The 23,458-nt window shown below is 43.5% G+C and overlaps 1 protein-coding gene across 6 annotated transcripts in view; it reads right to left on the bottom strand.

Moving 5' to 3' along the window:
- Positions 1-23,458, bottom strand: part of Arid5b (AT-rich interaction domain 5B) — a 180,929-nt gene that overhangs the window by 26,200 nt on the left and 131,271 nt on the right. For 4 of the 6 annotated variants that reach the window (XM_021205326.1, XM_029542684.1, XM_029542686.1 and 1 more), the window contains 3 exons: positions 12,570-12,682; positions 6,368-6,572; positions 4,320-4,372 (listed from right to left, as the gene is read on the bottom strand). In XM_021205326.1, the coding sequence (XP_021060985.1) occupies positions 4,320-4,372; positions 6,368-6,572; positions 12,570-12,682 (371 nt within the window). Of the gene's footprint in view, positions 1-4,319; positions 4,373-6,367; positions 6,573-12,569; positions 12,683-14,103; positions 14,478-23,458 lie in introns of those variants that run through there. The other 2 variants (XM_021205328.2, XM_029542685.1) reach the window with 2 other exon arrangements.

Here is a 23,458-nt window from a genome sequence, read left to right on the forward strand (position 1 = left end):
GCCTGGGGCTTTCCATCAGGTGGTCAGGGAAGTGAAATTATCTTAATAAACTATAGCTGACGTGCCCCCTTATGCTTCAGAGACTCCCCTGGCTGTTACTGCTTCCTCAGATGCACAGCAAGGACCCAAGCTCAGGGGCAAAGCATCACCCTTTTCTGGATTGGGAAGAAAAGACTGCGTAGAGGGATGCCTAGCCGGAAGTCTGCAAAGAGCAAGCCATTACTAGCAGCCAATATAAAACACTCAGGATGCAGTGTTTTCGGGGCTCAAATTTGTTAGATACATTTATGATCTCTAAACCTCAAAGTGGAGAGACACTTGGCTGTATTTCCAGTAAAGGCAGAAGGGGCTCAGAGAATTGTGCAGTGGTCAGTCAACATTCCAGACTTAAAAGGAAACTTCTGCTTCTCTCTCTATCTCTCTGTCTCTCTGTCTCTGTCTCTCTCTCTTTTAAATTTTAAATGGGAGGATCAGGAAGAACCAAAACGAAACAATCCATAATCCACAACTCAAACCAGAAGGTTTGGAATAGTTTATAACCACAAACAAAAACAAGCCAATTAAGATGTTCTTGTTCATAGCCAGAAGGAACTCCAGAGAACTGGCTTTGGACAGATATACAGTAACACATCTACAAATTTGATGTTTGAGTTTTGGACTGGTCCTGAGTATTTATATTATCTAATATTTACATATCTAGTATTTACCTCATCTATCCATTTAAACCTTTCTCCTAAATTCTTACATTCCTTTTTTTCCCTCAAGAACGAGACTTTATCTCAGGTTGTAACCGGCTGGTTACTAGGAAACATTAGTACTCTGACAGGTATATGGGGTAATAACTTGAAAGGGCTGGGGATGTATCCCAGCACTACAGTACTATGAATTCATAAGCCATGATGCAAAAAAAAAACAAAAACAGACAAGCAAACAACAAAAACTAACTCAAGGACGCATTTCCAGTCTTTGATATGTAATTTTGATAGAGGACATAATTGAAGACAAGTTTCGTTTGGGGCAATGCTAGACCTGGTATGCATGGGCTGAAAGATGATGTCAACAAAGCAAGGCGGTCAGATTCTTTCCTCTCCACATCACTGCTTATATGAAGAAAATGTCCTAGATATATGAGAAACTGCCAGGAATGGAAGGTACAAGAGACAGTAATTTATGAGTGTCTCCCCTCTCACCTATACTACTACAGGCAGAGATAGTGTATTGGGGATTTCCAGCAAGCAAGCATATGAAGAATACCATGGTGGGGAATGCCAGCGAGCTAAAATCTGAAAAATACAATGGGGATTACCAGTAAGCTAGAACCTGAAGATCGCCATGATAGTCTTAGCAACTTTGCTTTAGTTTCTGTGCTTGTATGACGAAGGACATAAACTAACAGAACAAGGATTCTTTTCCATGCCAAGGTCAAGTCAAGAAAAAAAAAAATTCATCTGTCAAGGTGCTACAGTTCCCTTTACTCAAAAATGGAAATAGCTCTGAGCTTCATCCAGACCTACATGAACTTTTCACAGCATGAAAATACCAGAAACGCTGTGCTGTTCTTGAGCCAAGGGAAGACTGAGATTCTAGGATGTTCTAGGCTGCAAAACTAAATCCTCACCGGAAAAAAATCTAAGATTTACCAGTCAAAATACTCCAAGAAAAAAAAAATGTATTGTGTACCTAGCAGAACCAAAAGCTTAGATGTAGATAGTAGAAACATAGTTAGGTGCCAACAGGGCCACAGGAAGCTGGAAGCAAGAAGCTAGAGAGGAGAGGGAGGGGATTTCTTTTAAAATTCCATTTGTAAGTAAATGGAGGGAGATACCCATTGGGTCCTTCATATATCCCCCAGAATATGCATCTCCCACACATGCTACTTGGGCGTAAGGATTTGTGCTGAAGACAATTGAGAACAAACACCAAAAGAGTCTCCACTCCCTTCCCCATCTGTCATTGGTACAGATTGTCCACGGAGAAGGTACCTTTTCACAATAAGAGAAAGAAGATAAACTCGTTCTAAATGGGGTGACATCCCACTTGCTCCCTTCCTCAGCCTACTGAACAGTCCCTGAGCTCCGCATCCAGCTCTCCTGGCCTCGTTTTCTTGCCTTTATCTATCAAGAACTCTCTACTAAGCCTCTTGTCCCAGGCACTGGTCACTGTACATTGCCTGACCTCAAAGTACTCAAGTTTACCCTGCCTCCACGTTGGAATGTCCTCCCTAAGAAAGCCATGAGGATTTGTATCCGGATCCAACCCCTCACCTGCATCTGAAGGTCATCTCAGGGCATCTTTAATCCAAAACACGTAACCCGCAGATTGCATCAGTAACTTTGAGCCTTGAAGACTCCTTCCCTCAGTTCTGCTGGGGAAAGCTCTTTGTTTCTACAGGGCAATGGTTCTTTTTAAAACTGTCACCCATAATTTAATGACTGATTCTCTTTAAATTAAGTCCCTTAAAGATCAGGATGGTTAACCTAGATCTTTCCTTTCTCCCATGGTGTCTAACATATGTCTCTTATGCATATGATAGCCTATAAATATATGGTCACGTAATCTGCTGGTTTATGGTCATGTATTCATTCAACAATCAATTCTATTAGTCCAAAAGTGCTGCAAATGTGCTCCCAAATTTATCAGAAGTTTCTTCTATTTGTTCCACACCAACTTGGTGTCTTGTAAAGACACAGGTGTGAAAGTAGGAAACCCTGATTCTGTGAAATCTCTTGGACTCCTCCTATCAGTTCATGGCGTGGAGCTCCAGAGTTGGAAAACTACATTTCATAATGCTTTGGAAATCTCGTGACACCAGCTGTGGTCACAGTTCACCCAAGTACAGTCTCCTGTTCTTCACATCGTCAGATCAGCTTACAAGTGGAGGCAGAGAGGCTGACTGGTGAGCTCAGGACACTAAGTTTCCATCTTTTCACACAGAGGAGACCCAGAAATAGCTCAAGAGTTTGCAGAACTGTGAGCTTCGGCAGGGAGTCCATATCCTAATCCATCAACAGATTGAGCCAAGTTAAAAAAAAATTATTTATTTTTGCACAGGGTACTTTTATAAAACAAACCTCTCAAATAAACTTGCATCCATGAAATGAATATTTTTACATGTGTTCATGTGCTAGGTTTCTTTATAAACACATATGCTCCCATATATCAAGCAGTTTATAAGTTCACATATGCACGTCAAACACTTTTTTAGTCAGAATTACTAGCAGATATCTCGACGGTAAATATCAGATTATCTGACTCAAATAGCACTTTCTATGGTTTCCTGTGCCCAGACTCCTACATCAAAACATTCTATTAGTTTCTGGAACAATATATGTTATATGGCAAGGACCACTGGTTTGGGGGTGGGTTGGGATAAAATAAATATAATTTTCTTGACTTTGTGTCTGTTACTTTCATTTTATTACAGTACAGAGGTCTCTCAGATTACTTCTTAAAGGAAGAAAAGAAATAATTTCCCACTCAATTGCCAGAGGAACCATACAGCTTAATCAGATTATCGTGTGGGAGAAAAAAACATTCCCAGTGACGCCATCTTACTATGTCAATTAATTTTATTACAGATGTCGTCTCTCTGTGTTACGTTAATGCAGCTCTTCCCCCCCCCCCAGTATTTCAAGATCTTAATCTCCGTTTGTCCCTCTGATATTTTATTGGCTCAGAAATACATGCTGTAAAAATCCATGGCCATCAAATTTTCCCGTGGGCTAAAAATAACTCACTCCTGTCAGTTAGAATTAGCTGATAAAGAATGTCAGAGCCTGTTCTGAATAAATTTGATAACTTCCTGTTTATGTAGCAGTGACCCTTGTCTAATAAAGCTTCTTTGCCCTAGAATGAGAGGAGGCTGTGCTCTATTCTATTCCTTAATGGCCAATCCTGATGACTTCTGAAAGCCTTTAATACATTTCCCATATTAGACATGAACAGATGTCAGGTAGGGTTGCCAAGGGAGATTTCTTTTATGCAATCTTGGCTTGTCGGACAATCATAGACCTTTCTCAACATGGGAAAAAATTACAGACCCAACTAATTTCCCTGACAGGGGAGAGTTACATATGTTTTCCACTTGTAGTGTTTTACGACAAGTTTACAGTTTTGCCAAACCTGGAACTAATTGGGACCATTTCCAAAACTGGTCCAATAAACCCCCCAAAGTGTAAGAGCCATTGGGAAAGGCAGCCAATGATGGTGTGCTTGCTTTTCAGTTTTCTTCCATTTTGGCCAGAGACAGAGGGGATGGGGGGTGGGGAGGGGAGAATTAGATTGTGAAATTATTTCATTTAAGTTGCTTAAACACTTACTGTTTCATATCCTCCCAGTTTTTGAGCAGCTTGAAACATAGTCCAAAGGTTAACTGTTAGAGGGACAATAAGTATTTAGATAAGCATTGCATTAACACACTTCCAAGAAATGTCAATTCAAACATTTTGTTTTGTTTTTCAATGAGAAAGAGAAAAGAAAAAAAATAACAAAAAAACCCAGTCACCTCTATCAACAAGAATAACAATGACAAAAACCCAATCATCTGCTAAATTTCTAGGAAATAATTCACTGGAGGAGAGTTCAACATTATAGGATCTACTATGTTTAACCCTTAAAAAGTATTTCTTGAGAGAGAGTTGCAACACTGGAGTGCCTGTTGGACTTTAAGGACAAACAGCATAGTCTTGTTTGTCTTATCATCTGCAGAGGAAGAGAAGATGTTGGAAGAACCTTGGGGATGTGTGGGAAGTCAGAACAGGGGTGTGAGTCTTGCTCAGTTCTCCAAGAGAAGGCCTTTATAGGATAGTCACACTTCCTCCAGATAAGATTTCTCTGCGATCAGTCACTTTAATACAAGATTACCTTCTTAGACTGTTTGATAACAAGGCCATATTAAAGGATCTTGGCTGTATTTTTGCCAACATGTGGCTGGCACGTGAGTGTAGAAAACAGGCAGGTCACATGCCTGACTTGAGTCACACAGTAAGGGGAGATAGTCATTCACAGAGAAATGGAATCATGAGCACACTTAACTCCCTAACTGGGCCTGGATAGCTGTGTGATGTTAGGAAACATTGTAACTTAAGAAAAAAAAAATCCCTGAATATAGGGTTTGCATGGCTATGCTGCCAAACAAGCTTGGCTCAAACTAGTAGTGAGATATTTTTGGTTGTTCGTTTTGTACCAGATACCTTGGGATGTGAGAATATTGGACTTCATGTAATCCTTTAGTGCAGGATTTGAACCAAGTAGGGAATTAAAATGTCAAAAGACTCTCTGACACAACATGCTTGCGAAGCCATAGTGAACCTTGTACTGCATCAAGGCTAAAAGAGCCCTGCCTTGGCCTTCCTCTCTTCTGGAACACTGATAACAGGACAGAGCTGCTCTTCACAGAACATTGATTTTACTTCTATTTCGAGCAGCCAGTTTTCAGACAAACATTGTGATCATGTGCGGTTATATAAATTTATAACGGCTTCGAGCGATCTCTTATAATCAGTGCCAGCTGCTATTAGCTATGTAAATTGTTATGTAAAACATACAGGTTGGACTCTCTTCATCAGAATGACACATGGCTTTAATCTAGGGAGATGCTAGATTTGCAAGCCAGAGGGGCCTATGGCTTTGTGCTCCAGGAAATCCAGACAGAGCAAAATATACTTGGCTGTGAACTCAGGGGTGGGGGGCAAGATCTGGGTTTTCTTTTTCATTTTCAATGGGATTTTGCACAAGCTATGAGTTTCCTTGTCTATGCATGAAGACATCTAGATGGACAGCCAGCTCAGACTTGCTCCAAACTGGGATTTCCCTTCAAGTTTTTATTTCATATTTGCTCTGAATTCAGACTTTTAAGAAAACAATAGGTTTAGAACTAAAGGGATCCCCCCCTTATGGCTGTTTGGTCCACTTTTAAACATCTTTCTTTAAGAAGTTGTCTCTGAACAGGCAACATCTGTGCCTGATAAGGCGACATCATCATCATCATTATCTCATAAGAAAGGAGCTGCAGACACTCCAGATTGACAAAACAGAAAACAAGAGGTTTTCAGCACGTCTATTTCCAGTCACCGTCCTCCGACTTCTGCCTATAAATATCTCTGCAATTGTCCCAGAAGGCAACAATGCAGCGGAAAGAGGCAGGGAAAAAATTCTTGGCTTGGACAATTTGTGGATCTATTATAAACAGAAAACACCCTGCCTAGATTAGGGTTTCAACATAATCACTAGTAGAAAAGAAAAGAAAAAAAAAATACCAACAACATTTTTTTCCACTCCCTCCCTCCCCGGTCCCCGTCCGACGCCTTGCAATTTCAAAGAATCTGAGTAATTTTGATATTTCAGAAACAATAACAAGGATACTTACTCTGTTTGAAACCCAAGTAGGGAATTCGCTCGATGGGCGTTTTTCTTTCTTTCATGTATTTATACAGGGCCACTAAGAAGGCTTGTTCATCTGCCCTGCATTCTTCGCCAATGGACAGCTTTGGCTTTTCTTCATTTGAGGTTTTTTTACAGTTATTGTGGTTATTCTTCGGCTTGGTCAAGGCTGACCTGGCCTCCCCTTTCACCTGGAAAAAAATAATAATAACAGTATATCAAATTAAGCCCAGCCTCGGAAGGCTTGAAAAGACATATCTAAGTGATACTTTCCACAGAAGACACCCTTGAGTAAGAATGTGGTTCTAGACAATGGAAACAAAGCTCTATAAAGGAGCACACAGCGGGCTTTTGTGCTCTGTGGACTTGATGCAAGTACTCAAGTCTAGCAAGGGTGTGACATGAATGTCAATAAAACTTTATTGACAAACACGTGTCCAGAGGGCCACAGTTGGCAAGGTTGTGCCAGTGTCCTTTGTATTCTTCACAGTACATTCATTTCAAACCAGAGAAAATAGTGTTAATATCTGTTAAAAAGACTGATTTGCTTCTTGATACATTTTATTTCCCCCAAAGGGCACGATCATTAAGGTCCTTGATAAAACCTTGTTGTCATAACAATAGCCCAATACTGTAGATATTATATAAAAGAGAGAGGTTTATTTCTTTATGTACATTTGTCCTCTTCCTCTTTCTAGACACCTGGAAGAGCTCTCCATGCTGGGATATACCGGTAAGGTCATTGTCGTGTGTTGTCGGGGGGTTGATGGCTGCACACAACACTGAGCAGTGTACTAAAAAGCAGTTTCTTTGATGAGGACTTGATGGCTTTTCCATCCGCTTAGCATGGGACAGGACATGTTTCCTTGCCAGAAAAGAAAGAGTAGCAAACAGCTAAAGCCCCAACTAGAACAAATGGAGCCCTCTTCTCCCGCCCCCTCGCCCCCAAACTGAGACAGAAATGGAGGCAGACACTTCGTGCTTCTTCCTTCTACGCCACAGGCGGGCTCTGGTGCTTGGCTAACCTAATGTTCCCTGCTCGCAACCATGTTGTACTGCGGCCTTTGATGGTTGTTAAATATAACGCTAAGTTGCTGAGTTATTTTAATTGTAAAAGGGGGAGGTACAAAGGGTCAGCCTTAGAGTTCAAATGCACCCACGGGGAGTGTGTACATTCCAATATTCTTTACATCTCCTGGCTGACATCAGGCAAGAAGAGGGTAAGGGCCGGGAAACATTGGGAATAAAAATGGCTCACAGATTCAATACCGTTCTCTCTTTCTGATTTTTTAGCCTCCACAGATCCTTCTGAGCTCTAAGCGCATGAAAAGGTTTCTGTTTATTTATTGAAGGGGGAAACACATCCTCTCAAAGAGGGATTTGTTACTGTCCATTCTCTCAGTGGAGCACACTGCTTTCATTGCTTCAGACTGGCCTCACATGAATGACACTGTCTGGTCAACTCAGTGGGGTCGCCCACTCAGAAATTTCTAAGGGGCTGAGGAAATGGGGTAAAGACATTTTTCCACATACCATGTTTTACTGACAACATCCTCAAAAGTTTGCACTCTGTGACATCACAGGAAGACAGACATCCTGTGACTCTTTACACCATCATCAATATTCACTGCCAAGTATTAGATTGATGAACCTAAACTTATGCATGCCATAATTTATTGGCTTCTGAAATCATCTAAGCATGCTAGTTTTCATCTGTATTGCCCTGTTGGTTTACATTGGTACCCAAGTGCTGTTGTAGAGCTCACTGACAGGTTGTGTCATTCTCTCATTGGCCAACCCTGCAGATTAGGTTACATCAGCAGGCTTGCCAGCAAGGTCCAAGGAACCACTTGTCTCTCTCCGCCTACCCAGCACTGGGCTTATAAGCATGTGCAACCACATTAGCTTTCTTAACCTGCATTCTGTAGATTGAACTGAGGTCTTCATGCTTACAGGACAAGCATTTTAAACACCTGGGCTATCTCCCTAAATTTTATGTGTACGCCTGTCATGAGGTAGGTCATTATTGTCCTAAGAATGTAGAAACGGAGGCAAAAGCAGAAGGAATAATATGTTTAAGTGTGTAAGATGAACTTAATAAAAATGTTAAAGCTGGTAGTCAAAACAAAGTTTCAAGTAAAAGGCACATCTTATTTGCAGGCATGTCGTCATCTATGGCTGAGAAATACGGTTGGTCATAGGTATATGGAATACAGGCATTACAGCATCTTCTACTGACTGAGAAATATGATTTATCAAGTCACCCAAAAAACCAAAACTAGGTGTTTGACCAATCTAAAGGGCTTCTTTGCTTCTACTGGGCACCCAGCCAATCAAGGGAAAGAATCGTATACCTGTGAGTGCCTTCAGTGAACGATGCAACCTTCTATGCTTTTACCTACGCTAGGCCAGCCATCCACAGGAACTACAAAAGGTGGCCGACTAGACCCATTTTATAGGAGAAAAAGACTGAGGCTCACCGAGGCTGGAGATCTTGATGCATGTCTACTGAGATGCAAACACCTAAGTCTGGAGCTTAGGTCTAACTCCTTTCACACCTCAAGTGTATGCAGGGAAGAATGACTAAACCCTGTGTATAAAACAGGCTGAGGCTTACGTTTGCAGTGATCACATGCTGATTATCAGTTATTAGGACAGAGCCATCTCTGTTAGGGGACTCTGAGGTTTGCAGATAGACAGATGTGCAACCCTCTGTTTGTGGGTTGAAGAAGAAAGACCCTGGAAATGGAAGCAAAACCTATGGGGTAGAAGCCGGGGCTGAAGTAGCGAACCCTCTCTGTTGATTACAAAGGCTTCAAGTAAGACCATGTTGCCACCTGCTGAACTCCATCCTGCATCCCAGGGGATCCTCTAAGAGGATGAAGGATGCTTAGCAAGATGGTAACAAGTGGGTGGTGGCTTGCATCTCAGACTAGCTTGATAGGTTTCTCAGTACAAGCGAGCTTTCTGTTCCCCGTAAGACTCAGTCAAGTTATTGTGTGTGTGTTGCCCCACATTTACTCAAAAAACATTCCCAGTATTTTAGTCTACTGAATTATTGTAATTCAAATATTAAAATGGAAATAGCATCTAGTGCTCACATTGACCTTGAGAGAGTATGACCTTTTAATAGAGACAGTTAGGTTCCTGACCTGAACCACACACACCTGATGAACTGGCCAAGAGCACTGGGGTTGTCAAAGAGTGATTGACAGCATGCTAATTAGAGAAACAATGTTTCATGTTCTCAATGAAGCTGCATGCCTATTTGACACTAATCACATTCCTCTACACAACTGAGTTATAGTCACTCTCTCCATCAGTAGGGCAAGCTAGCTGGGCTGACCCAGCAACAACCAGGCAGTACTTCTAATCCAGACGTGGTCAACAACTTGAGATGAGACCCTCAGCTTCTTGGTAAAGCAAGAATGATCACTCCCGGTGTGGAGGGCCAAATGAGATGAATGGTACATGAAACTAATGCAAGCAACACCCTTGCAACACACTGACCACACAAGGATGTGACATGAGAGGATACCCAGCATAGCATACTTTGCCTTTCTATGTTCCTTTCAACATGGAAACCACATGTTACATGTCTAATCTTTAGAAAATGCTTAACACACACACACACACACACACACACACACACACACAATCATTTACTTTCCATCACCAAAATCTTTCCTCTAAGATAGTTGACCAAGCCTCTGCTATGGACCTGCTGCTGTCAATGGCCTCATCACGTAACGGGATTGGAACTGATCTCATTCACAATCCCTTCCTAAGGTTGGGTACTTTTCCTTCTCATGAGACATGAGCTGTCTTTAGAAAGCCACGGAATTCTCTCTCCAGGGAAAACCGTGTGCTCCAAAGATGCTGTCCTGTTAACGCCGAGAGCCTGCAAACTTTCAAAGGTGACATCATGGCCACAGAAAACCCCGTTCACCTCTTCTGGAAGGTTTGCTGTGCGGAGCTGCAGGAGGCTGGCATCGATCCACAGTTAGAAATGGTCTGTCTGAGGCACTCTGAGAACACACATAGGTTTGAGAGCCAAATGGCTCACCGGCACATAAAACACTGGTTCAAATTCCCAAAATAAGCAGACAGTCATAGACTTCACATCTTTACCAAAACATTTCGTGGCAAAAGACCACTTTAAGACCCAAGTGTCTTTTTAAGTGGCTCTCCTGGTCCCAAGTGTGGTTTGTTCCTCCTGCAGGATTTTCCAGACACGTGCCAACAGATACACTTGCCACGCTTTAAAATTAATCTTTTCCAATTGGTGGATTTCTCCAGACCCATTAGAAAATACTCGAGGCAAGACTGTAATCCAAGGCTCCAAAAGCTAAGACGTCCGACCAGTTCCCAGGAGTTGACCACAGCACAGGAACGCTGGAAGGGGGGTGTGTCCCACGGTGACCATTTTCAGTGGCAGCGTTAGTGAAAAGCGGGATGAAGAGAACCCCAGGATTGGCTGTCATCCCTCATAAAAAGAGTAAGTCAGTGCATACTGAACACAGTCCATGTGTTCAGTAGCCGTCAGTTTCTTCTGGTCTCTGAGTCCTAGGTTGAGTGTTGTAAATCCCACACATTAGTAGTAATTCCAAATAACAAGGATCGATTGGCACTTCATCCCGGCAGGCTCAGATTTGGAATATTCTGGAAGAAACACAGCATGGGCTCTGCTTTCTCTGTTGAGTGTCGCCATCATAAAACCTTAACTCCCTCCGTATTGCCTTGCGGGACTCTCAGGATGCACTTGAGGGAAAGAGGAAATCCAGCTGCCTTCTTCACTCAAGGCCACAGAAACCAAGGCCTTGGTAGCGGTTCCAGAGCTAAGCTGCTCAACTCATGAGAAAATGTCTTTCACGGTATCCATGTGAGTTCGCTTGCATAGAGTTAAGTGAACAGAGGCTAAGCCCTGCCAGAGGATGCTGGGCTTGCATTTAGCCAGCAAAGTAGGGGAAAACAAACAAACGAACAAACAAAACCAACCCCACTTCTGTAGATTGACTTTAAAATAAAAAAAAAAACAAAAAAAACAAAAAACAAGACAAACCAAAAAACAAAAAACAAAACAAAAAAAAAACCCTTTGAAATCTTGGGAGCATGACAAATTCCTAACAAAAGAGCCTTCAGAACTTTGTGGTTAAGAGTCGTACTTGAAGATAAGATTTTCCGGAATGTAAAATCTCATGGCTCACTGGGTTCACACTGGGAAGGGGGAGAGAGGACCCAGTCCAAGCACCCGCAGGCAGGCTTTATAATTTCAAGCCATCCTTTTTCCTATGTCAGAATCTTCATCAATAATCAATATGCCCCACCCCCTTCAGAGCTTTAGCGCTTACATCTGGACAATGTGATCTTTGAATCTGATCTGGATGGATTAGAGCTGTCTTTGGCCTTAGAAGCGAACACCAGATACCAACCTCCAAGAGCTGGAATGTGGAACTGTGACCCAGGCTCACAGAAGTCAAAAAAGACAAATCTAAAAATATGCAGTGACACTTCACTAAATACTTCAAGTGCACACACTGCAAAGATTTCAAAGAATGTTCATTCAAAATGGGCCAAGTAAACGCTTTCTTTCTGTATTCAGAGAGATCTTCAAAAACACTCATACACCTTTATTTGCATGCATATTATTTTCCATGTATCTCTAATTTGCTCTAATATGAATTAGAGGTGACTTTGGGAGTTAAAAAAAAAATGACCAAAAAGGATTAATTCTAGTCACTTCTAATTTCATCTCCAGTTAATCTCTGAAGCATATTTAGATGTGTCCACTCAGAGAGAGGATGGTTCAGCTGGTCTATTTTTGATCCAGAGCAGAGTAAACTATGTCATTGTGTCATCTGGTATAAGATCTCAGCCCGAGTGACGTGCGCACTTAATCACATCCTTTACTGAACAAGCCAAACTGGGAGGTGAGAAGTCTTTCTGTTGACTAATCAAAATGCTGGCCCTCCTACCAGATCCTAGCCCCCCTCACCACCTGACTCCCTGCCACTAGGGAAGTGTCCAGAAGTGCAAAAGCCAAAAGCAAATTCTGAATTGAACACGGTCACCAAGACATCAGATATCAGAGAGGCCAAAGGGAGAAGTCCACAGAAGCATCCATCCATCCATCAATCAATCAATCAATCAATCAATCAGGAGGAGTCTCAGTGGACGACCCACCTTACCTTGCTGATAACTTTACCGTCACAGTTATTGTTGGGGTCCTTTGAACCACTGAAGGAATCTCTTCTCTGGGGACATGTTTTCTTTTTGCGAGGTCTGCCTTTAAGATTTGGCGCTGAAAACAAATGGAAAATCATTGTCAGACCCAGAAGCCTTACTCCACAGTGTTCAGCTCCGACAGCTGAAATAAGCAGGTCAGCCACCAACTCTTATTGGAGACTTCTGTCTCTGAAGGGATCTTGGTAGGTGCGAGACTTGCTACACTCTGCTCTCAAAGATAAAGTATCAACTTTCCCAAGTCTGATTAATATAATTAAGATGAGGATGATAAGGAGAACACAAATCCTCCTCCTGCCCTCCCACCCATGTACCCTCCCCCCCCCCCGAATCCCTGCTGTCCGAATAGAAGTACCCCTGGTCAGACTTGGACATCACTCCTCCTGTTTATTTGGTATCTTGGTTTTAGAAACCCAAAGGACTGGCCAGCCTGTGATGTCATCATAGTAAAGCAACATCTAACATCACTCTTCTGAAGAGTTTCAAGACAGCAGTATTGTCTCAAATCACAGTCCCGGATGATGAGAGAGAGAGAGAGAGAGAGAGAGAGAGAGAGAGAGAGAGAGAGAGAGAGAGAGGTTCACAGTAACTAGCTGCCGCTGCACGCGTTTTCCGAATAATACTGTGGCCAGCATGTCTCATATCTCAGCAAATCTGGCCAAGACGTTGAGTCAGCGTGTTCTCTTTCCCTCCTCGGTATATTTTTATGAAGATCTGGAGGGTTATTTAAAATAAATTCCAAAGCTTACACTGGGGTTAGTCTGCCTCCTGTGGAGGTTGATTGTTTGTGTGTGTGTGTGTGTGTGTGTGTGTGTGTGTGTGTTATTAAAGCCATAGTTACAAACGACACAGGTGATGCTGATCTTGGGTTGTTTATGGGGTGTCCTGACTGCTCCCCTACCAGCTTTCTCATTCGTCATTAGTTCATTAGTCTTGCAAGTCCCAGAAAAAAAAAAAACAACAAAAAACTAAAACAAACCAACTCATTGAGCTTCCCTTAACCAACTCCAGATAAAAGCTTTCCCGAACCCCCCCCCCACCTGCCCCCAAACAATCCCTCCAGAGCTCTCAAAGCACCTATATGTTTATTACTTAGAGGGACAGTTAAAGAGGAAAAAACCCATCTGAACACCAGGGAGCCTCTTAATTGTTATTTACCTCTGGACACACAGGGTTAGCCACTGGTGCCTTTAGGACATTTTAGGTTGGACTCAATTTACATACACACGACTTCCTACTAGTTTGTTTTTCTGCTGCGGTAAGGAGTGAAACTCAGCTAAAGGCAACACTTTCCAGTCAAAGTGAGGAGTGTGGGTTAATGAAGCTGTTTCGGAAGGCTCGGGCTCCCCTTCCCGAACTACCGTTCTCATTCCAGTCTCAAAAACCACGGGTCTCAAAGTCCACTCCAGAAGACCTGCCTGGAATTTTCCTAACGTAAAATCACAAGCAAAATCAAGCAAAGAGAAAAACAGACGTTACCCATTCCAGTCGCCAAACATCTGCCTGATCGATGCCTGTGCTCAGGAAAGCTCCGGCAGGGGACGGTTCCCCAGCCGCATCCCTGGGAGTCTGCTCTTGGTGTGGAGATTGGCTTCCTAGCTGCGAGGAGGCTCAGCGCTGCTCGCAGGTCCCCTCCCCCGGCTCCATTACTCATGTAAACACACTAGCACGGGTGTGTGGGATGGGCTCTGAGCACTTAGATTGAGCTGCCAGACTGGCAGAGAAGACGCTACACTCTCCTCCTCCCTGGCACGGGCTTGCTGACTGCGCCCAGCCTGTTTGGTGGCTCCTGACCTCTGGCTCTTTGGTGGGAGCTCAGAGCCCAGTTCCGAGAACTTGCTATGGTCCACAGCCTGGAGCCAGGGTGTGGACTGTTTTGTTTAAAGGACTTTGTGTAGCTCGGAAGCTTTTTCACAATGACCCAAGTGCTCAGGCTTAAATGAGCTAGGGTTGGACTTACTCTCAAGTCCCCTTATCAAAATAACAGCTCTGCAGTGAGCAGGCAGAAGCAGACAGGACTTGAGAGAGGAGCTCAGAGAGATCCCCTCAGCCGAAACGGAACAATGTAGCCTCTGTTCTGAGACCTGTCAAAGCCATCTCCCCTCCTCACATTTTTTGAAAAGCACTTAAAGCCTAAAAGGCATTTATTTCCAGAGAAGCTGTCAAAGCCCAAAGGCCCTGTCTAAAGACAGAACCTTGCCCTGAACCCTAAGTTTTAAATAGCAAAGCAAAAGTTCCGAGAACCTGCAAGAACCACCCTGAAACTGGGTCGATGTTTCCAGAACCCAGATACCCAGCAGGTTCTGAGAACTACCAAGGTTAGAATGGGAGGAGACCAGCATCCAGATCACACAACTCTAAATATGGAGTCTTGGGTTCTTAATTGGCCAAGACCGTGCAAATGCAAACCCCCACTTTTACTTCCAACTAGGATCCCCCTCCCCCCAGCCTGTCCCCCCACCCAGCATAGTCATTGTATTCTTTGTCCAGAAGGGTTGATTGGCTTTGACTCTCATTTGCATAAACATTAGGGAGGTAGCGCGGTGTCACCTGAATGGGTTGAATGAATGAATGTGACTAATGGAAACACAAATACCCACATAACTCATCACATCCTTGTAAGTAAGTGGAGCCTGCCAACTTGGGTCATGTGACACATGTGTCACGCTGGGAGCCTTTGTACCTTACCTCCAATGCTTTGGGGACCTAAACTAGGAGCTCGAGGTAACATGGGAACAAGAGAGATGAGCTTTGACTTCCTGTCAAACCTTCACCTTCACCGAAGCCTTGTACCCCATATCAGTCACGAACCATCGGTGTGCTGGGGGCGGTGACCACGAAGAACTGGTGACCAATACCCCATAATGCAACAGGAAACCTTCTTATTTCCTAAGACGCTCAGTGGAGCTTTGTGACTGGGGGTGAGGGTTGGGGGTGGGGGGATAACAAATATTGTGCCCCTGCCTACTTTCCTCCAGGGTAGAGAAACAAATCTTTCTCTACACCGGCGATTGAAAAGCGAATGCCCCGTGTTGGAGTGGTCAGGTTAGAGTGGGACTTTGAAGTTCTTTCATAAGAGAAACATCCCCGCACCTTCCAGCCATCCGAGTACTATACTTAACTCCCTCCTGGAGAGCAAGTGTCAAATCCAGGGGTCCTGAGTCGGAGCCAGCGGGCTCCTGCTTGAGGGAAGAGCGATCTCTCGGTCCCTAGGTCTACTCTTGCCAGTGACAGCTCTGTTATCAGAGAGGTTTCCTCAGGCCACGGACGAGAACAGAAACAGAGACCCACAGCCGGACATCACACACACACACATAGTCTACCATAGAGGTCTCCATCAGATCCCGCCCCCCTCGGAGTTCAGGGAATCCCTTGGGAGAGTAGGTAGAAAGGGAGCCGCCAGAGGGGACCAGGAGACCATGGCCCCGTGAATCAACTAAGCAAGGTAGAAATGAGCTCACACAGACTGAAGCAGCAAGCTCAGGGCCGACGTGTGTCCGCCCAAGGTCCTCTGACTATATATTATAACTATTAGCTTAGTATGTTTGTGGGTCCCTGACTGTGAGGAGGAGTGGGCCTCTCACTCTTGTGCATGCTCTTGGGACGCCTCTCCTTCCACGTTTGCCACGTCTAGCTTCGATATGATGGGTTTTTTTTGCTTCCCTGTATCGTATTTGATTTTTCTCTCATGTCGGGTGTTATCTCCTTAGAAGCCTGTTCTTTGCTAAGGAGGGACGGAAAGGGAGTGTGGATCCGGACAGGAGGCAAAGTAGGGAGGGACTGGGAGGAGGAGAGGGAGAGGGAGCCAACATCAAGATATTGCATGAGGAGAGAATCTACTTTCAAATAGAAGAAAAAAAATGAGAAAGAATAAAATAAAGACAATTAAGAAGACACAACAAACGAACAAACAAAGCCCCACAAAAAAAAAAATCAAGTGACGTTGTAAAGCTATTCTAATTTTGGCTACTTTCACTTGTACATATAACTCATAACCCAGTGTTGTCCTGGGTCCTCAGAATTCAGTGTGTGAGTATGTATGTAAGTCCTCCTCCTCCTCCTCCTCCTCCTCCTCCTCCTCCTTCCTCTTCCTCCTTCTTTTCCTCCTCCTCCCCCTCTTCCCCCTAGACTTTATTTTGATGCTGGAAAGACATCTCAACAGTTAAGAGTGCATACTCTTCTTATAGAGGACCTAAGTCCAGTCCTCAACACCCACTCCCAATGGCCTAACACTAATTGTAGCTCCAGGGCATCTGATGCCATCTCCTGGTCTCTGAGGGCACTGGTGCTCCCTCACACACCCACACATGGGTGATTCTCTGGTAGAACAGCAAGACCTCTTAACCATGGACCCGCTGTCTCTCCAGTCCCTCTGTGATCCCACTTTGCACTCAGAAGACAATGGTGTCTCATCCTTCTAGGGAATGTCTTAAGGGTCAGCCATGGCTCTGTCTTCCAATAAGAACTCCACTAAAGCTTGCAGCAAACCCAGGAGGTCAGTACTGTTAGTAGCCTCCCCATTCTACAGATCAGCAAACTGAGACAGACAAAGTCGGCTGTCTCAGACCACACACCTGATTATCGGCAATGAGATCACTGTCTAGGCAACTGTGGTTTAGCCAGGGTCCTCCTGAGTAGCTCCCCCCTACCCCCCAGTCATCTAAGTTCTTGATGAGTACACAAATCAACCCCTCTGGTAGTCCACAATGAGCTTCCACCAAAACCAGAACACCTTCAAATATCACATGCTTCTGTGAGACTAGCGCGCACACAGCCTCTTCTGGACCCACCAGAGCAGGGCTCCCCTTCAGATGGGACTTAGCATTCAGCAACAGGATGTCCTCTGTTCCATGCCTTAAGGCCAGTTAAACTCAGTCAAAGCTTTATGCCGGAGACCCCTTTACAGGGAAAGCTACTGGCTGACGAGTGAGAGATTTCTCTGGTTGAAACGAAAACAAAACCTTTTTCTCTTCAGTTGTCCATCTGTCCATCTTCCTCTGCCAACCGACACATGCTCACGTTTGCAAAGCAGCTGCTATCTTCGTAGACATTAACTCCCTAAGAAGCATGTTATCCCCCCATGTTCAGGACACCATGACATCTAATGCCTGCTTAGACCATTGTTTTCTATTGTTACCGTTTTCTTCTTATCAGTGAATACAGTCTATCTTCTTGACAGCAGAGGGGACACAGTTTGCTGTTTCTTTTTTTTTCTTAAAGGGACTGTTTACTCAAACAAACAAACAAACAAACAAACAAAACCAAGTAGGCATTTGTATGTATCCACTTAGCTATGGGTTCAGACAAGTTACCCAGTCAGGCAGCTCAGGTGTGGGAAACTCAGCCCAGATTCTAGAAATAATAATGCAACAAAGGAACTGTAACTAGTTACTGGCAAGGCTCAAGCTTTTGGCTTAAATGTTGCTTACACACACACACACACACACACACACACACACACACATCTGCTGGGCTCTTCCTGTCATGGCCGTCATTTTTATTTATTTATTTTTTAAAACCATTTATGATCTTGGAAATCCCTCAAAGACAAACAGCTCTAAAAGCTGGATTGACTCATCGGCAAGCAAACAACCCGTTCCTCCCATTCTGGAGAGGTCTTTTCTCCCTGCCAACCACGCTACATTAGAGACGTTCTTTGTGTCTACTGATAACATACAGGGTCTTACTTGCTGGGAGCGCCTGGAAATAGAGAAATGGAAAAAAAATCATCTTCCTAAGAGTCGACCCTGTGTGTGTGTGTGTGTGTGTGTGTGTGTGTGTGTGTGTGTGTCTACAGGAGGTGAGTGGAGCATTAAGTCATTGAATTTTCAAACTGTGTGTACTTTAAATATGAGCCAGAAAGCAAAACCCTTGTTCCTGGTGGTCGGTTACATTTTTGTAATGCCTTTCCTCTTAGGACAGTGAAGTTCTGGGAATTTTTCTTTATAGACAATAATCTTAAAATACCCTGGCATGTTTCAACATGGAATATTGCTCTTTCTGGGGGGTGGGGGAAAACAAAGAGAGAAAAAAGAAATCTACCCTAATTTAGTTATCATTTACCACGTTCTATTTTCAATGTTTCCCTTTTGACTATTTAGAAACTTCCTCTTTCCGTCTAGCAAGAATAGGATGAATGTTTTTAGTTATTAATGTATGAGTCAAAGATTTACAAATCGAGAATGGCAGAAGGCTTGATCAAAGCCACTCCTAAAATTTATGGGCGTAGTAAAAGAAAGGCATTTTGCAGATAATCTCTTACAGAATTCCAGTTTTTAAATACTTGGGGGTTTAAAAACAAAAAAAAAACCAAAAAACCCAAAAACAACCTAAAAGCTCTCAGCTCTCTCTGTGGCTTTGCCACCAAGCCAACATTTTAACATAAGAATCCATAAATGATTCCCTGAGATTTTAAATTCAAAACCCAGTGTGGGTCTGGGGAGGGCATGTTTGTAGCCAATACATATTTACGTGGCTGAAGCTTTCTGTGAATTCACAAAACAGGATTCCCACATGAGTAAAGACTCAGAGTTTATTTTTATTCTGTTTTTCTATAAACAGCCCTCCCCACCCAGCAGAAAACACTGGAGAGGCACATGTGTTGCCTGATCTGTGATAGCCCAGGGCCACTGATAGGTCCAACTTAGTCTTCTGGAAGCACTCTAACAGTAATTGATGGACAGTGAGCCCATCAATACAGCCACACAACATTTGCCAGGGTTCCAGGACTTGGTAATTGTGCTGACGATTCCTCTTAAAATCTATTCTCTCAAACAGAAGTATTAGAAAGAGGAACCCAGAGATAAGGACCCAGATTCTAGAGCCGGATTTAAAAGCTATCACTTTTAAATGCCACCAAAGATCATATCTCTGTGAACAACCGCAGGTCACATGCCCAGGATGAATTGTCACGTGCTCACACTAAATATTACTGGTCTCCTGGAGAACTGGGCCATGAGATCCTAGGTGCTGTAGCCCAAGCCCCGATTCTGCTGTTGCTGGTGTCACTCACTACAATTTAGCATTTCCACTGAACCACGGGATCCTCACATGATCCACGCTGTTCTGCTTTCCCAAAGGACGAGCAGTTCTTTTGTTAGAAAGAGGATGATAAACAAATAAACAAATAAATAAGATGATATTATGAGACCCAGATCACTTTGGCTGTGTCAAAAAGTCACTCAGATTGCTACCCCGTCACTAATGAGAGTATATGACCATGCTCCCTCTAACTAGGTGGAATGGGCAGCTCAAATCCCAAACAGCCTTGGACTTCACTGACTGCTCAACAAACCATGTAAATAAACACCCTTGCGATCTCATCCAAAACATGTCTGTCTTACTCACTCCTGGTTCACACTCCTGAATGCTGGGGCATTGTTAATGCCTCTGATCAACGGATTAGTAAATTCATAGGCATGCGATATGTGTAGCTCTTTCCTGATACGCCCTCTCTCTTCTCCTCTCTCTCTCTCTCTCTCTCTCTCTCTCTCTCTCTCTCTCTCTCTCTCTCTCTCTCTCTCTCTCTCTCTCTCTCTCTCTCTCTCTCTCCCTCCCTCCCTCCCTCCCTCCCTCCCTCCCTCCACCTCTGCCCCGAGGTCTTCATTTCTCAGAAACACTTAAAAATCACAGATTATTTCCCTCTGGCCCTCCCCCCTCGGAGCTCATCTGTATTGCTAATTGGTTTGAGAGCATGTGACTCCATGTACTCCTGCATTAAAAACAAGCAAGCCTTCTCTGAAGTCAGGGCTTATCATAAGAAATAAGCTGATTTCTAGCCTTGTCTCTCTGGGAGACAGAAATGATCAAATACAGTTCCAAAATGATTTAGAACCATGGTGTGGATTCTCCAGTCCCCGAGGGTACTCTATAGAAGGATGCTCACAGGACATGGTTGAAGAAGAAAAAGATGGTGTAAGCTTCGGACCATCTTTATAGGAAGCCAGAGAAGCCCTGAGATCTACCAGGGTATAGAGCTAGGAAGAGATTCTGGGCTGTTAGAGGATAGACCCTTTAGAAAGAAGGTTTTGGAATCAGGAAAGGCATTTGAAATCCAGGCCATGGTCTCACATCCTCCCTCTGATCTGCATTGGCCAGTCAGAGGTCTTTGAGAGGAACGGACTCCTGGTGGAGGACCCTGTGGGCATGTCCCATAGTTGATGTGAAATGCATTCAGCTCTCAGGTAACAGGTAAGTTCACCAAGGCCCGGATGGATGTGACCCAGGCCCTTGGTTTTCCACCAAGAACAATGTGTTGGGTTTTCACCAATGACAAAAAGAGTACCACAAGTGGCTCCAACCTATGTAATCACATGTACTCAAAACTGTCCCTCCCGGGGGCTGGAGAGATGGCTCAGTGGTTAAGGACACCGACTGCTCTTCTAAAGGTCATGAGTTCAAATCCCAGCAACCACATGATGGCTCACAACCATCCGTAATGAGATCTGATGCCCTCTTCTGGGGTGAAGACAGCTATAGTGTACTTACATATAATAATAATAATAATAATAATAATAATAATAATAATAGTAACTGGGCATAGTTGTAAACACTTAAAAAAAAAAAAACTGTCCCTCCCTCCAGATGCCAGGGATCTAGTGGGGTATTTCTAGACCTATGACAGTCTGGATTCCCCAGGGGAGAAAATCACATACACACACACACACACACACACACACACACACACACATCTGCTGGGCTCTTCCTGTCATGGCCGTCATTTTTATTTATTTATTTTTTAAAACCATTTATGATCTTGGAAATCCCTCAAAGACAAACAGCTCTAAAAGCTGGATTGACTCATCGGCAAGCAAACAACCCGTTCCTCCCATTCTGGAGAGGTCTTTTCTCCCTGCCAACCACGCTACATTAGAGACGTTCTTTGTGTCTACTGATAACATACAGGGTCTTACTTGCTGGGAGCGCCTGGAAATAGAGAAATGGAAAAAAAATCATCTTCCTAAGAGTCGACCCTGTGTGTGTGTGTGTGTGTGTGTGTGTGTGTGTGTGTGTGTGTCTACAGGAGGTGAGTGGAGCATTAAGTCATTGAATTTTCAAACTGTGTGTACTTTAAATATGAGCCAGAAAGCAAAACCCTTGTTCCTGGTGGTCGGTTACATTTTTGTAATGCCTTTCCTCTTAGGACAGTGAAGTTCTGGGAATTTTTCTTTATAGACAATAATCTTAAAATACCCTGGCATGTTTCAACATGGAATATTGCTCTTTCTGGGGGGTGGGGGAAAACAAAGAGAGAAAAAAGAAATCTACCCTAATTTAGTTATCATTTACCACGTTCTATTTTCAATGTTTCCCTTTTGACTATTTAGAAACTTCCTCTTTCCGTCTAGCAAGAATAGGATGAATGTTTTTAGTTATTAATGTATGAGTCAAAGATTTACAAATCGAGAATGGCAGAAGGCTTGATCAAAGCCACTCCTAAAATTTATGGGCGTAGTAAAAGAAAGGCATTTTGCAGATAATCTCTTACAGAATTCCAGTTTTTAAATACTTGGGGGTTTAAAAACAAAAAAAAAACCAAAAAACCCAAAAACAACCTAAAAGCTCTCAGCTCTCTCTGTGGCTTTGCCACCAAGCCAACATTTTAACATAAGAATCCATAAATGATTCCCTGAGATTTTAAATTCAAAACCCAGTGTGGGTCTGGGGAGGGCATGTTTGTAGCCAATACATATTTACGTGGCTGAAGCTTTCTGTGAATTCACAAAACAGGATTCCCACATGAGTAAAGACTCAGAGTTTATTTTTATTCTGTTTTTCTATAAACAGCCCTCCCCACCCAGCAGAAAACACTGGAGAGGCACATGTGTTGCCTGATCTGTGATAGCCCAGGGCCACTGATAGGTCCAACTTAGTCTTCTGGAAGCACTCTAACAGTAATTGATGGACAGTGAGCCCATCAATACAGCCACACAACATTTGCCAGGGTTCCAGGACTTGGTAATTGTGCTGACGATTCCTCTTAAAATCTATTCTCTCAAACAGAAGTATTAGAAAGAGGAACCCAGAGATAAGGACCCAGATTCTAGAGCCGGATTTAAAAGCTATCACTTTTAAATGCCACCAAAGATCATATCTCTGTGAACAACCGCAGGTCACATGCCCAGGATGAATTGTCACGTGCTCACACTAAATATTACTGGTCTCCTGGAGAACTGGGCCATGAGATCCTAGGTGCTGTAGCCCAAGCCCCGATTCTGCTGTTGCTGGTGTCACTCACTACAATTTAGCATTTCCACTGAACCACGGGATCCTCACATGATCCACGCTGTTCTGCTTTCCCAAAGGACGAGCAGTTCTTTTGTTAGAAAGAGGATGATAAACAAATAAACAAATAAATAAGATGATATTATGAGACCCAGATCACTTTGGCTGTGTCAAAAAGTCACTCAGATTGCTACCCCGTCACTAATGAGAGTATATGACCATGCTCCCTCTAACTAGGTGGAATGGGCAGCTCAAATCCCAAACAGCCTTGGACTTCACTGACTGCTCAACAAACCATGTAAATAAACACCCTTGCGATCTCATCCAAAACATGTCTGTCTTACTCACTCCTGGTTCACACTCCTGAATGCTGGGGCATTGTTAATGCCTCTGATCAACGGATTAGTAAATTCATAGGCATGCGATATGTGTAGCTCTTTCCTGATACGCCCTCTCTCTTCTCCTCTCTCTCTCTCTCTCTCTCTCTCTCTCTCTCTCTCTCTCTCTCTCTCTCTCTCCCTCCACCTCTGCCCCGAGGTCTTCATTTCTCAGAAACACTTAAAAATCACAGATTATTTCCCTCTGGCCCTCCCCCCTCGGAGCTCATCTG

Source organism: Mus pahari, chromosome 9 (genome assembly GCF_900095145.1).
Source record: "Mus pahari chromosome 9, PAHARI_EIJ_v1.1, whole genome shotgun sequence".
Taxonomy (NCBI): domain Eukaryota; kingdom Metazoa; phylum Chordata; class Mammalia; order Rodentia; family Muridae; genus Mus; species Mus pahari.